Source organism: Mobula birostris, chromosome 7 (genome assembly GCF_030028105.1).
Source record: "Mobula birostris isolate sMobBir1 chromosome 7, sMobBir1.hap1, whole genome shotgun sequence".
Lineage (NCBI taxonomy): Eukaryota > Metazoa > Chordata > Chondrichthyes > Myliobatiformes > Myliobatidae > Mobula > Mobula birostris.
The window spans coordinates 44532629-44548429 of record NC_092376.1 but is presented as its reverse complement, the minus strand read 5'-3'; the positions used below and the strand labels follow the sequence as shown (position 1 = coordinate 44548429).

The 15801-nt window shown below is 41.2% G+C and overlaps 1 protein-coding gene across 4 annotated transcripts in view; it reads right to left on the bottom strand.

Annotated features, from left to right (window-relative positions):
- The window catches only part of sacs (sacsin molecular chaperone), a 118444-nt gene that overhangs the window by 38277 nt on the left and 64366 nt on the right, over positions 1 to 15801 (bottom strand). For 3 of the 4 annotated variants that reach the window (XM_072263040.1, XM_072263038.1, XM_072263042.1), the window contains one exon: positions 13641 to 13732. The exons of the other annotated variant lie outside the window; for it this stretch is intronic. In XM_072263040.1, the coding sequence (XP_072119141.1) occupies positions 13641 to 13732 (92 nt within the window). The remainder of the gene's footprint in view (positions 1 to 13640; positions 13733 to 15801) is intronic. 4 annotated transcript variants of the gene reach the window in all.

The following is a 15801-nucleotide window of genomic DNA, read 5'->3' as shown; positions in this document are numbered from 1 at the left end:
CTTTGCATGTGGTGGTGGGGACCACTGTCTTAAGCCATGTTTTTATCTTTAATGAAGCAAACATAACCAAGAAGCAAAGATTTGTTGCTGGACAAAGATGACTCACCCAATTGCAGAGTTGCAGAGAATTCTGTTGTCCTAAGTATGTTGTACAATGCATCTTCCACATTCTCAGACATTTCATCTATTTGTCTTTGATCAGAGTTGTCACTGAGTGAAACTGCTTTAATTATTTTGTCTGGTGACCTATGCAAAACCATTCGCAGAACCTCCATTACTGCTGGCCAAATCAGTTATTCTCCAATTGTAAGGGGCCTTCCAGATTTAGCAATGAGCAATGAAATGTACGAAGCAAGCAAACCATTATTGCTTTGGTGTGAAGTGGGGGCAAAAAATGTTTCTAAGTGTTTTCCATTTCAGGAAGTTTTCACAAAGTGACTGAAGATATGCCAGGTTCTTGCTTGCATTACCAGAGTGCATTCTGTTTAAATGTTGAAGAAGTCTGGACAGATTCACTGCCTAAATTGAAAAATTAATATGACGGATACATTGGCTGCTGTTGGTTGGTTGGTGCTAATGTAATCCCAAATTTCAGATACTCCATTCTATACTGCTTTCACTTCTTTTTTGTTTGGTCTACTTATGCCATTTTAGTTATGGATTAACAACTATGGTCAATCGCCTATTGTTTACGTCCAACCTCAAGCACTGTGATCAATAAAGGTGAAAGTTATGATGTCACCGTAACTCAGGCAAAACCGGACTCTCTGCCTAAAGGTAAGTGGAAAGTAATATCTTGGTTGGCCGTAGGCTAGAGAAATTTGAAAAGGCAGATTCTGATCTTTACTCCTTTGAACGCCATACCCCAATTCATAGTAATTACATCACCACGTGTTTAGAGTATAGAAATCATACTATTTAACACTGTACTACAGTAGTGAATGGTAATAATGCGTGGTTGGTCCTGGAAATAACACGATTTCTTTAGTCCAGATTTCTCAAGGTATGCTAAATACAGAGTGTCGCTTGCTTTTCAATAACTTAGAGCAAAGTCTAAGTGAATGGTGGGTTAGTAGGAGAAGAGGTGATTACGTGATCATTGTAATCAATTATGAGGCACTGAGGATCACGTGCTTATAATGAGTAATTCATTTCATAAATTAAGCCTGGTATCCTTCAGCTGCCCCCCTTGCTACCGTGCACGCACCCCACCTACCCCCTTATCTTTATTGCCCCCTTAGAAGCTGCCACCACCCCCAGGGGGCAATTTCACTCACGTTGGAAACCACTGATCTAAATGAATTGGGACTCATGCTTACAATCCAGATAGATAGATATATCCCTCTCCTTCTCTGACTCCCTCAGGATCTAAATTCAAGCAACATTTGGATCTCCTCAAAAAGAGCACAAGTATCCACAATTAGAGAAAATTTCAATAGGGGGTCACTCACTATTAGATAGCTATTGCAATTAAAAGATTTAGACATTTCCATCCAGTAAACCTGATAGTGAGCACTGCAAATGTTAGAGATAATAGCAGATATACAGGTCAACTGGAAACAACTAGGAGAAACCCAAGTGAAGAGCAATACACACTATGTGCAGGAGGAGCTCAGCCCGAAATGTCAACTGTTTGTTCCCATCCATAGGTGCTGCTTGACTTGCAGAGCTCCTCCAGCACGTTGTGTATGTTGCTCTAGATTTCCAGCATCTGCAGTACCTCTTGTGTCTATAATCCAAATGAATTTAAGTGATCATCATTCAATCCATGTATCATTTAGTCAGGTTTTGCATCAACTTTATTTGTTTGGCAAAATTTGGTTTGGCTCTATGTATTTCAGCTGGCTTCATCAGATGCAAAATCTTGAAACCAGACAGATTTCGTCATGCCTTAAAGATCATCAAATCAGAGATATAGTGCACCGTAAAGGATTAGGCAATTTCAAAATCCTATTATGAATTAGAATAGATTCTGCTCAGTCTTTGCTAGCAGAGATCTAACAGTTCACTTCAATGCCCATATAAAACTACTAGCTGGGACCGAACATCTGCAGGTGCTCTCTGCAGCACCCAACTCAGAATTTGTGCCCCCCACACAGTAGTTCACTGGACCCTGTTGCTCATCACCCTGAGGTGAAAGTCATCTCCCCTTCTCCCTCCTTCACCATCAACCAGCAGCTCCTGATTCCCATGGTTCCTATTCCCAATACCTCTCATCATCCTACACGAACTTCAATGCACTGGACACCCTCGAGTCCCTGGACACCTTGTCCTCACCTCTCCCACAACTTATCCAAGCTGCAGAGCTAGAAATCCATAAACAAAAGAATACTGCTCTAAACATGCACAGGGGCCAAAACCACTGCCAGTTCAACTAATTTTTCAGCAAGGAATAACTTTTGGATATTGAGTTCACAATCAATCAATTTTCAAATTCTTTCTGCTTTGTAATGCAATTTCTTAAAAATTGTAAAACTTCAGATTCTTCAAGGACATTTTTCAAAATGACATACATGCCACATTATTTCTTTTTGATTTAGTTTTCACTTACAGTACTGTACAAAAGTCTTAGTTACATATATATAGCTTGGGTGCCTGATTCTTTTGCATAGTACTGTATTTGTCAATGTGGAGTGGAGAGCAAGTTTGTAAACCTGGCAGGAGCAAATTCCAAACAATTGGTTTATTGATCATTATAGACTGTCTCTCCAGTGGTTCCCGCTCCCTCCCCTCTCACTTCCCCTTTCCCAACCGTAATTCCCCTCTCCCTGCCTCCTTCCCAGTCTCAGTCCACAATAGATACTCACATCAGAATCAGCTTTATCTTCCCTCACATTCATCATGAAATTTGTTTATTTTTGTAGCAGCAGTACAGTGCAATACATAAAATTACAACAGTACTATGCAAAAGTCTTAGGCACCCTAGCTATATAAATGCAAATAAGACGTTTACGCAGTACTGAACTTCATTGAAGAAAATGAGAAACAACTGAAGAGCAGTCTACTACAGGAATGGACAGCTGTGTCAAAATAAATTTTAAATTTTACTTTTAATATCTTTGTTAAAATAAGCTATTACATCGTTAAGTGCAAAATAGTAGACCAACTTGTTTCAAAACCTGAGGTTTGAAATGGCAAATCCCCTATCCATTGGCTCTATATTATAACACTACTCAGAAAATCTGCGACTGAAATTCAGTATTTAATACCCAGATTTTTATCAGAGACAGAAATATCTTCATAAAGCTCCATTAACTTATTGAAAATCATCAAGTATTTCAGAGTCATAGAATCAGCATTGAAACAGGTCCTTCAACCCACTGAGTGTGCATTTACTATCAAGCACCTGTTGCCATTGGTCCTACCCTAGTCCATTTTACTCTCACCATCAACTCCCTCTCCCACCCCCAGAGTGTAGTACTCACCTGCACACTATGGGACATTTACAGTAGCTAATTGATCCACCAACCCATCCAACATTTGGAATGTGGGCTGAAATCTGAGCACCCAGAAAAAAACCCACAGAGTCATGGGGAGCTATCAAACTCAACAAAAACAGAAATGGACCCAGGTCAGGTCACAAAAGTTCTAGAGCAACAGATCTACCAGCTGAGCCACTGTGTCATCCACAAATAATCGTCCTGAGGAAATAATCATTTCAGCTTTTAGCTAGAATTTGATTTATTCTGTGAGGCATCTGCAAATCTGCCATTTTCTTGTTAAAATGAAAATGTACAATCATTAATGGTAATCATAAAAAGGCTTACTGGTGTTAGAGATTACAGTTTAAGCATACTTTCATTGGTAAAATGCTTATATATCAAGCGTAGGATACACGAGAGCAGTCTACAAATACTGCATCCAGCAAATGTCAAATCACTGGTCAATGTGGCAATAACTCTCAATACTAATATTGCTGCTTGATATGAGGAATGCACGCCCACATTGTAGAAGAATAAAGTGCTTACATTTTAGAAATTAAACTGGTAACACATTGCTTGAGTTAAAAAATCTATTATTTTGCTTTCATGAGAGAAAGAAAATTATAGAAGTATTATTCTCAAACATAATTTCCACCAGATTACTTACTGAAGTCCCCCATTGTTATTCAGTATGTCTAACCATGATTAACTCACAGATATATATCAAAAATAAAACAATGAAAAACGCCTCTTAATTAGTCAACTACATCCATCAGAATGTTCTCATTCACAGTCTGTAAGCATACAATATTGTTCAGCACAACTTCTCAGAATTTTTGTATGAGTAGAGTTACAAGTTATAACACAGTCTCATTCAACACAATTTAGGAGGAAACACCAGTGATTACCATGTTTCAGATATCTGGTAGGTAGGAAAGTCTGGCAGGGCATTACAGTATTGTTTTTACTCAAACTGCTCTCAAATTTACAAACTTTATCTGAAAAGGGCACAGATTAAATGGTTGAGCACAGTGGTCATGGGGCGCTACATCATTTCCTCTTCATTATTTTAGACGAATGAACAATTGTACAGGGAAGGCATGTTCCAAGCTGTAACTCTGTAGAAACCACGCACTCAGCACCAACTCATACTCCTGTTACCGTGCCTATTAATGTGCACTATTTCTGGGTCATTCCCTGTTCACATCACACCTGACTTCCATCCCAACTTGATTTGTTTTTTTTTTACTTTTTCTGCTTTATTCATGTTCCTCATGCTGGTACTGTCCATTAACCTTTAATCCCATCTGCCCTTGCTCATCACCCCACCTCCCCTCACTACTTTCTTCAGCAGTAGTTGTCATTAAGAGTTTTTTTTTTAAATCATACTCATAGAATTACAACACAATACTGTGGGGATACAGGCCCTTCAGCCCAAATGTAACATGCAAATCACAGTGTCCTCCCAGCTGGCCCCAGTAACCACCATTCAGCTCACATCCGTGAAGACCCTCCCCTCCATGTACCTGTCCAAATGCTTTTTAGATGTTGCATTGTACCCACCTCAACCACTTCCTCTGGCAACTCATTCCGTATACTCACCACCCCCGCTCAGGTCCCCTTTCAGTCTCACCTAAAATCTATATCCCTGTGGAAATTACTTGTAGCAACAAAAAGGCATTTTTGTCTGTAACAAAATGGAACCTGTGTCGTACCAGCGTGCTCTTCTAATAGCATTCAGGCAACATTATGCTGGTGGACCTTGAGTATATAACAAACTGCAGAAAGACAAGCAGATGCATTACTGGAAGAATGCCAAGTACACTGATTAAGCAGACGTACAGAATGACCTTTAACTGTATCTGTACTAGGGCATAAAGGAGTGACTACGCTATCTGTTTTTTTGAAGCTCTTGTGCAGTGATGGTCTTACCTTGCAGCAAGTAAAATAAATGTGCTTATGATTGACCCACTCAGAGTTAATTGTTGTTTGTTATAAGACTAAGACATAGCAGAAAAGACCGTTACCATCCACTTATCTATGCTTCTAATATTTTTAAACATTTCTATAAGATCATCTTTCATTCTCCTACATTCTAAGGAATGAACTCTGCTGAGTCCCTCTATTCATTACATTCCCTAGTGTGCTATCACAGTACAAGTCCTGCACTGTTTGGCTTCCAAAAATGCATCACTTCACTCTTTATTGAAATCCATTTGCCGCTTGTTGGCTAACTTCCTTACCTGATCAAGATCCTCTTGTAATCTACAATAACCTTCTTCACTGTCAACAACACCTCCAAATTTCATGAAACCTGCAAACATGCTGATCAAGCTTTGTGCACTTGCAATCAACTTACATAAATAACAAGGGTCCCAACATCACACTATTAGTCACCGGTCTCCATTCAAAGAAACCACCCTCTGCTTCCTATCTCCAAACTAGTTTTCAATCGCCTAGCTCAGCAGTCACCAACCGACAGGCTGCGGACCGGTACCGGGCCGCAAACCATGTGCTGCCGGGCCGCGAGGAAACGATATGATTTGGCGATATGAGTCAGCTGCACCTTTCCTCATACCCTGTCACATCCACTGTTGAACTTGAACGCACGCATCATCCATTGCAGCACAGGAAAAACATCAACTCCTCCAGCTTGCAAATGACGGTGGGCTGAAAAGTATGTTTGACATAACATCTCTGCCGGCATTCTGGATCTAAGTCAAGGCTAAATATCCTGAGATAGCCACGAAAGCACTGAAAACGTTGCTTCCATTTCCAACATATCTCTGCAATGAATGCAATGAAAACTAAATTGCAGAATAGACTGGACATAAGGAACCCTCTTCGAGTATCGCTGTCTCCAATCACCCCTCGATGGGATCGTCTCATTGCAGGGAAACAAGCCCAGGGCTCCCACTGATTCAGCGATATTGGTGCGTTGCAATGATTTTATATGTTCATACGGGGAAAATATGTGCTATGTGTTTAATATCCAAACGTTTCTTAAAATGTTATGATGCTATTGACTTATAAGCGACTTATAATTGACTTATCACTATATTCATGCGAGGAAAATACGCGCTGTGTGTTTAATATTAAATTCATTACATAAACCCTTTTAGAAACAAAATTGAGTGTATTAGCCACTTATAAGTGACTTATAGTTGACTTATCACCTATATTTTGGTCGTGATTAACAGCCCCCCCCCCCAGGGTTGCCAACTGTCCCATATTAGCTGGAACATCCCTTATATTGGGCTAAATTGGTTTGTCCCATACAGGACCGCCCTTGTCCCGTATTTTCCCCGCTAAGATAGAGCGTTCCTATGAAACCTTTCGTGCCAAAATGGCGCAAAGCGAAGAAGCAATTACCATTAATTTATATGGGAAAAAATTTTTGAGCGTTCCCAGACCCAAAAAATAACCTACCAAATCATACCAAATAACACATAAAACCTAAAATAACACTAACATATAGTAAAAGCAGGAATGATATGATAAATACCCAGCCTGTATAAAGTAGAAATAATGTATGTACACCGTAGTTTCACTGAACAGAATCGCCAAAAACGATTTGTAGAAAAAAAATTGGCATGTACACACATGTGCACACAGGTGCCCATGCAAGGCTTCATGGTCATGGTAGTCTTTCTCGGGGGAAACACAACGTATTTGACTGCTACTCTTGCCCGTTGGCAACCCTCCCCCCCGCCCCACCCCCATGTCAGTCGGTCCACAAGAATATTGTCAATATTAAACTGGTCCGCGATGCAAAAAAGGTTGGGGACTCCTGGCCTAGCTAGCTCTCCTTGGGTTGCATTGGACTCAACTTTCCAGATCATTCTGCCATGCAGGACCTTGTCAAAGGCCATGGTTGTTCTTTTTCACAATCGTTGTTTGTTGTTTGTCAGTCTTTGCTTGTGGATCGTTGTTCATAAGTTCTATTGCATTTCTTTGTTTTCCTGTCAATGCCTGCAAGTAAATTGATCTCAATGTGGTATACGGTGACTTCTATATACATTTTTGACAATAAACTTACTTTGACTTGCTGAAGTCCAATTAGACAATATCCACAACCCTACCCTCACCTATGCTTATGATAACTTCTTCAAAAAACTCAAAGGTTCGTCAAGCACCACTTCCCATGCACAAAGTCATGCTGATTCCTCCTAATAAGACTGTCTATTACTACTGTCTACAACTTTCCAGTTTCTCCAACAAGACACCATGCCACTTTACTATGGTACTTGTTCTTGCATTATACTGGACATAACTTTATTTATTATACACGGCCTGAGACATGCTGGCCTGGTCTATTGGACAATAAAAGATTAGTGCCAAAATATCCATCTCCATTCACAGCATTAATTCGATTCATTACAATTTCAAAGATGGATACAATGCACTGACTAGCATGCATAGTTTAATATTACATATGAGATATATACGGCTTCAGGCCTCAATTAACAACTACTTTCTTGGTAATCATCTAAACCTGAAAAGATCCACTAACATACTCTCAATGAAATAACCTTGCAGTTTTTTTCCACTAAAGTTAGTATTCCAACTCATCACAAAGGAGACAGTAACAATTATAACAGCAACACATACAAAATGCTGGAGGAACTCAGCAGGCCAGACAGCATCTACGGAAAAAAGTACAGTCAACAATACAGGCCAAGACCCCTCATCAGGACTGGGAAAAAAAAAGATGAGAAGACAGAGCAAGAAGGTGGGGGGAGGGGAGGAAGAAATAGAAGGTAGCAGGTGATAGGTCAAACCAGGAGATGGGCGGGATGAAGTAAAGAGCTGGGAAGTCGATTGGTGAGAGAGATAAAGGGTTGGCGAAGGGGGAATCCGATAGTAGAGGACAGAAGGTTATCGAAGAAAGGGAAGGGGTGGAGCATCAGAGGAAGGTGACGGGCAGGTAAGAAGATAAGGTGAGAGAGCAAAATGGGAAATGGTGAAGGATAGTGGGTGAAGGGGAGGGGTCATTACCAGAAACTTGAGAAATCATGCCATTTGGTTGGAGGCTACTCAAATGGAATATAAAGTGTTGCTCCTCCAACCTGAGTGTGGCCTCATTATGACAGAAGAGGAGCCCATGGAATGACATATCAGAATAGGAAAGGGAAGTGGAATTAAGATGGGTGGCCACTAGGAGATCCCACTTTTTTTTGGCGGATGGAGTGTAGGTGGGTGGTGGGAGGATGGGGCAAGGGCAGATGCGCACAAAATGGAAGAAATGCAGCTGAGGGCAGCGTTGATGATGGGGGAAGGGAAGCATCTTTCTTTGAAGGAGGAGGACATCTCCTTAATTCTGTTTTTTCAATTATACAAATTATTTGAACATAATTCACAGATTTAAAAAGATAAAGATCAGCTTTATATGTCACATGTAAATCAAATTGCATCGTTTTACTTCAAATCAAAGCGTTGACAGCACATGAGTGTTGCTACGTTTCCAATACCAACTCAGCATGCCCACAACTCACTAACACTAATCATATGCCTTTGGAATGTGGGAGGAAAGCAGAGTACCCAGAGGAATCCCATGAGGTCAATGGAAGAACGTACCAACTCCTTATAGACAGTGGCGGGAATCAAACCCCAATTTTACATTTGGCGCTGTAAAGCATTTCGCTAATCACCACACTATTGCAAGCTCAAAATGTCAATACAGAAAAGCAATGAAATGCAATGCAAGCTAAATGATTAGGATGTACTCTCACATTAACTGGACTGAGAGACACTATTCTGCCAGACGAACGGATTTTATAATTTAATCCCTTTGCCTAAATGGACCTTTTAAATGAACGGAACTCTAGAAGCAGACAATGGTAAAATGAATACCCAATGTCTGTTTAGTAGTGTCTGTTTAGTATCAATGAAAATGAGATTTTGTTTGAGCATTTTGCTTTATGTTATTCACATAAAACAAATGCACTTAAACCTTCAAGTAGTTACTTATGTTCGTTGTTGTCATTTTCAGTGCACTAACATGAAACACAGGGAAGATTAATATATTTTCAAGGGTCCTGCCAAATGTCATGCTAGAACCTCATAGGTAAATTATTATTATGAGATACTCATGCAGACATCCAATAGCTCCAGTATTACACTCTGTGCCTGTACAATAATCACTAATATCAGTATGGTCACTTCCAATTTCAACACTCTCATCATAATTTCGGGCCTGAAATTTCCAGGGTGGAGAAGGGAATGTTGGAACAGCACAAGGCATAGAATCTGGTTCTATGCTTCACAACTATGAATTCAATCTCCACTCCCAAAGTCTCCCCAGAGGCACAAGTCACACCCCATTCCCCCAGCTCCTCACTCATCGTCTGAATCCTGAACTGTAAAATTCTGATGACCTTTATGAAACTTCTAGAGCATCCAAAGCCAAAGTGTAGTTCAGTGACAAAGGTAGATGCAAATCAAGACCAGCTAGTGGTGTACCACAGGGATCAGCGCTGGGTCCATTGTTATTTGTCACCTATATCAATGATCTGGATGATAATGTGGTAAATTGGATCAGCAAATTTGCTGATGATACAAAGATTGGAGACAGTGAGGAAGGTTTTCAAAGCTTGCAGAGGGATTTGGACCAGCTGGAAAAATGGGCTGAAAAATGGCAGATGGAGTTTAATACAGACAAGTGTGAGGTATTGCGTTTTGGAAGGACAAACCAAGGTACAACATACAAGGTAAATGGTAGGGCACTGAGGAGTGCAGTAGAACAGAGGGATCTGGGAAGACAGATACAAAATTCCCTAAAAATGGCACCACAGGTAGATAGGGTCGTAAAGAGAGCTTTTGGTACATTGGCCTTTATAAATCAAAGTACTGAGTATAAGAGTTGGAATGTTATGGTGAGGTTGTATAAGGCATTGGTGAGGCCGAATTTGGAGTACTGTGTACAGTTTTGGTCACCAAATTACAGGAAGGATATTAATAAGGTTGAAAAAGTGCAGAGAAGGTTTACAAGGATATTGACAGGACTTGAGAAACTGAGTTACAGAGAAAGGTTGAATAGGTTAGGACTTTATTCCCTGGAACGTAGAAGAATGAGGGGAGATTTGATACAGGTATATCAAATTATGATGGGTATAGATAGAGTGAATGCAAGCAGGCTTTTTCCACTGAGGCAAGGGGAGAAAAAAAAAAGAGGACATGGGTTAAGGGTGAGGGGGGAAAGTTTAAAGGGAACATTGGGGGAGGGCTTCTTCACGCAGAGGGTGGTGGGAGTGCGGAATGAGCTGCCAGATGAAGTGGTAAATGCAGGGTCACTTTTAACATTTAAGAAAAAACTTGGACAGGTACATGGATGAGAGGTGTATGGAGGGATATGGTCCAAGTGCAGGTCAGTAGACTAGACAGAAAAATGGTTCGGCACAGCCAAGAAGGGCCAAAAGGCCTGTTTCTGTGCCGTAATGTTCTACGGTTCTATCTTCTAGAAGCAGAGTCTACTACATACAAACATCTGACCCTTTTCTAAAAATGTCTCAGATATGCATGCAATGTATATATTGGCACCCAAGCCAGATTGAAATTTCTCACTCCTATTGTGGCAGATGTCCCAGAAATTCCAGAAATGGCAAGTGTACCAAACACTCCACGTTAACTCCTCCCACTCTGGCACATGAGACATGACTGGACCATGACTGGATGTCCAAGCTCTATTGATAAAACTCTTCAGCTCTTGGTAACAAGTTAATTCAAAATTTGTACCTGCAAATTTGTTTGTTATTTATAAATAACACTGAATGTAAAATAGCTCAAGAAACTATGTGTCAGGAACCAATCAGAAGTTTGTGCAACACACAATCTGCTGGAGGAACTCAGCAGATCACACAGTATCTGTGGGAGAAAAGGAATTATCAAAATTGTGGGTGTAATCCCTCCATATCAACAGGTTTCAACCTGAAACGTCAACAACTCCTTTCCTCCCACAGATGCCGCTCAGCCTGCTGAGTTCCCTAGCAGATAGTTTATTGTTCTAGATTCCAGTATCTGCAATCTCTCGTGTCTCCAATAAGAACTCTGATCCTGCCAGCTGAAGCTAAAAGCACTTTTTTTTTTTTTTTTTTAAAACAGAGCAGCCAGTAAGCACATTTTACCCTGCTACCCACCCTCCATTTTCTGCAGGAATCACCCTTTACGTCTCCCTTGGCCACTCGTCCCTCCCTGCTGATCTCCCTCCAGCCACTTACCCCTGCAAGCAGGACAAGTGCTACACTTGCCCCTTCACCTCCATAGTGGGCTCCAAACAGTCCTTCCGGGTGAGGCGACACTTCACCTACGAGTCTGTCAGGGTCACCTACTGCACCCGTTGCTCCAGGTGTAGCCCCTTCTACATCGGTTAGACAAGCTCCTTCTCTCTGCCCACCACAGAATGTGGGTTTTCCCAGTGGCCAACCATTTTAATTCTATTTCCCATTCCCTTTTCAACATGCTGGACCACGACTTCCTCTACTGTCATGATGAAGCCACTCTCAGGTTGGAGGAATCTCCTATTCCATCTGGTAAGCCTCCAACTTGATGACATGAACATCTATTTCTCTAATTTCTGGTAAATTTCTCCCCGCTTTTCCATTCCTGATTCTAGCTCCCCACCTACCCTTTCTCTTCTCACCTGCCCATCACCTCCCTGTGCTCCGTCTTCTACTTCCCTTTCTCCCACAGTCCATTCTCCTCTCCTATCAGATTTCTTTTTCTTCAGCCCTACTACCTATCACCTACCAGCTTCTCACTTCATTACTCCTCCCCCACCCACCCACATTCCCCTCACCTTGTTTCACCTATCACCTGCTGGGTGATGTTCTTTCCCCTCTCCACACCTTCTTATTCTGGCTTCATCCCTCTTCCTTTCCAGTCCTGAGGAAGGGTCTCAGTCCAAAACATTGACTATTCATTCCTCTCCCTGGAGGCTGCTTGACCTGCTGAGTTCTTCCAGCATCATGTATGTGTTGTTTTTGAAACAGAGACAAGCCATTTTTTTGATTACAGAACACTGAAGTGGAACTGTTTTCAACAACACAGTCCAGGGCAGCAGGGAACAGCCAGGTCTAGTCAGTAATTTACTGGGCATTTCACTGAAATTGGAAAATACTATTTGATTCACCAGAAGTAACCAATTAAAGACTTGGTCAAAGAGGTAAATCTAAAATTCTTTTTAAAGTTGGAAAGATAAATAGGGAGTGGATAGGGAAGGGAAAATTCCAAAGCTTTAATCCTTTAATCCTTGACAGCTGAAGGCACAACTGCCAAAAGGTGGAACGTACAAGTTTGCTACAATCAAGAGACCAGAATTTGAGGAGCACAGCTGTATGACTAATGGATGTTTCAGAGAGAAGAGGAGACAAAGTCAGAGAGATTTGAAAATAAGGCTAAGAATTTTTTTTTTAATGTCATTGCAAACAAGGAACCTATGTACATCACCAAGTCAGTTCATTGGGTCTCGCTTGTCTCCTCTCCCGAAGAGATCAATGGTGCCTAAGGAGACTCACCTGTTGTAAGTGTCCTGCAACTTATACTCTTAAAGAGCTGCACCTGCATTAATAAGTTGTGACAAAGCTTACTAATGAATGTTGCAGCCACTCAATTTTGTCAGAATATTAGATATTCCAAAAAAATGAGTTAACTGGAGAAAATGCCCCAGGGAAAAATACATTCAAGATGAGTTTGAAACAAAGTTCTTGTTACCTATTGATTCTGGGCCAAAGTCTGTAAGTGCAGTAGGTGCCAGGATTCAATACTCAAGACCTCTGATGTTACTACAGCCAAAGTTGGCGACAGGTGGAGGAAGGTGATTTTGGTACCAGAAGAGAAATGACACCTAGAAATCCCAGTATATCAGGACCCCTATCAGTACAGCAAGTTCGCCTTATACCACTGGATGGTACAATAATTATGTTCTTATCTAAATTCATTCCTTTCAAGCTATGTCTATCGAGAGTCTCATTGGGGGTGTGCTAGAGAGCTTGGCTTTCCAATGCTTTTAGGGACCAAGTTTGTGAAAAGTTCAGCCTGAAATATTCTTCCCAGAACGGAGGAAGTCCCATTTCACAAAACCACATCACTTTCATATAGTGAGTCTCAGATTGTCATATTAGAGCCTTTCTCCAACAGTATGAAACCTACCCCCAAATGCTGCAGGAAAATGGAGTGAAACACAAGTGTGCAGTAAAATGTATTCCAATAGATGTGTCTTACCTCGGCTTTCCGCAGCTTCCCTCAGGGCAGACAGGAGAGATGGCTTCAAATTTTCAGCTAGAAATCTCCCTTCCAGTCCGGGAAAAAGTGATCTATTAAGGAGGGGGAAAAGAAATCAAAGGTCATCTCTGCATTTTAGGAAATTATTCTTGCAGATTCGTCTGGTGACTCCATGCTTCAATAACAGTCAGATGATGTACAGACTCAACAGTCAGTCATAGGGGATAAAGCCAGAGGGTCTGTAATTACTCAATTTACCATTGTGGTAATAACAGATCCTCCAATAACATAAAGTACAGAACAAAATGTTAGAACAACACAGGATTTGGTCAACACATGGCCCCTGCTGAGCTAGGCGAGCACAATCTTCACATTTCTTTGCAAGGACTTAATTGGCAGTCCCCTACTGATGTCTCCTAGTCCACCTGGCATCTGGCATGGAGCACAAAGCCCATTAAAAAGTTTCTCTGCTTCTGTCACACAAGAGCAGCGTGAACCTTCTCAGGAACAGAGATATACCACCAGGAAATATGGTGATATATTCTCTGAGCATGGAGGTACCACATCTAGGCCGATTATACTCTCCAGTGCACCCAAGATCCATGGTAGCTTAACAGCAAAGGGTTGCTGCCTGTCAGCAGATGGCCATTCTCCATGGACAGAAGGGAGCTGTACTGCCTGACTGCTTTCCTGCAGGGGCAGAGGAGCACGCATGAGTCTATTGCTCTCTTCATTCACTGCTTGACATTCTGTGGCATCAGTAAGGGGCCTACGCTACGCTTCGTTGGTTTCCTTTGGGAACGTTAACTTTTCAAGCTGCATTTCTGTATAAAGGGAGTTGCTCAGTAATCAAGTGAGTAAGTTACTCAGCAGGAAGTTGAAGCTGCTACAGTCAGGCAGTAATACCCCTGTAGCCCTCGTCATCCTCTTCTTCCCACCAATCTTTAGATTTTGCTTCCTCACTCTGAGGCTCGCGCTCCTGGACTTTTGCTCCTGCCACTGACTGCTGCCTACTGTTTGCAAAGCTGTGCCACACGCAGCAAGCTACAGTAGGGGGATCACACCTATTAGATATTTACTCCAGGGGTGCTTTCAGTTTAATGGATAATGGAAACTTGATGAGACCAATGCACTCTCCACTAATATCCTATCACTTCCAGGTTGAGATCCATCATCAGAACTAGAGTTATCAGAGTCCTGATGAAGGGACTTGGCCCAAGACAGCTGCAGGTTCTACAGATTCCTTGGAATTGCATCGTGTTCAAAGGTCCTGACATTCCATCCTGAACAGACAATAGAACACGATCCCTGGGGGATTCTCAAGGCACTTCTGGAATAAGGAGCTCAGTCTCTAAAAGTTGCAATGAGCATTTCCTGTTAGTTTTGATACCCTCTGTGTTTTTGGAGCTGTTTGAACATTCATTCAGTTCTGAGGTTGCCGGGTCAAGCTTCCTCATGTCAAAAGGGTGTACCTCTAAACTAAAAAATAAAGCAAAAATCACAATACCTTGGGCTCCTAAATCTCTTCAGACCGTTCCACAAACTATCGCCGCATGGCCTTCAACCATTAGGTTCTTGAACCAAAAGGCAAATCTCTAATCTCTACAGTTTAGCAACACTGTGGCCAATCTGATCACTTTACACTAAAATGGACTTTGTTTATTGTTCTAATTGTGTTTTTTCTTGTAAACAGTGTGTATAATTTATAGATATTTTATACTTTTCTTGTGAGTGTTGTTTACGATGCTATGAGCTTATGATACTGCTAAACGTAAGTTTTTCATTGGATCCGTGCACACATGCATTTGTCTATATGACAATAAGTTCATCTTTGATGGAGCTTTGAGCACCAACTTATGTCAGCATTACTCGAAATTTGCATTGCAATGTGACCAGTGTCATTCAATGCATGGCTCATGAGCAAAAAAAATTTATTTTGTGTGCTGTATGGGATTTATGTACTGTGTTTTGCACTTTGATCTCAGAGGAATGTTATTTCATTTAGCTGTATATATGCATATGGTTGAATTACAATAAACTTGAATATCAAGTGCACTAATGTCTAACCTAATTTCATGATTGCTTTGTTTTCACCCACTAATGCTTATTAATGCAATTTACACTCACAAGGCACTCACAAATTTCTACAGAGGTACCATAG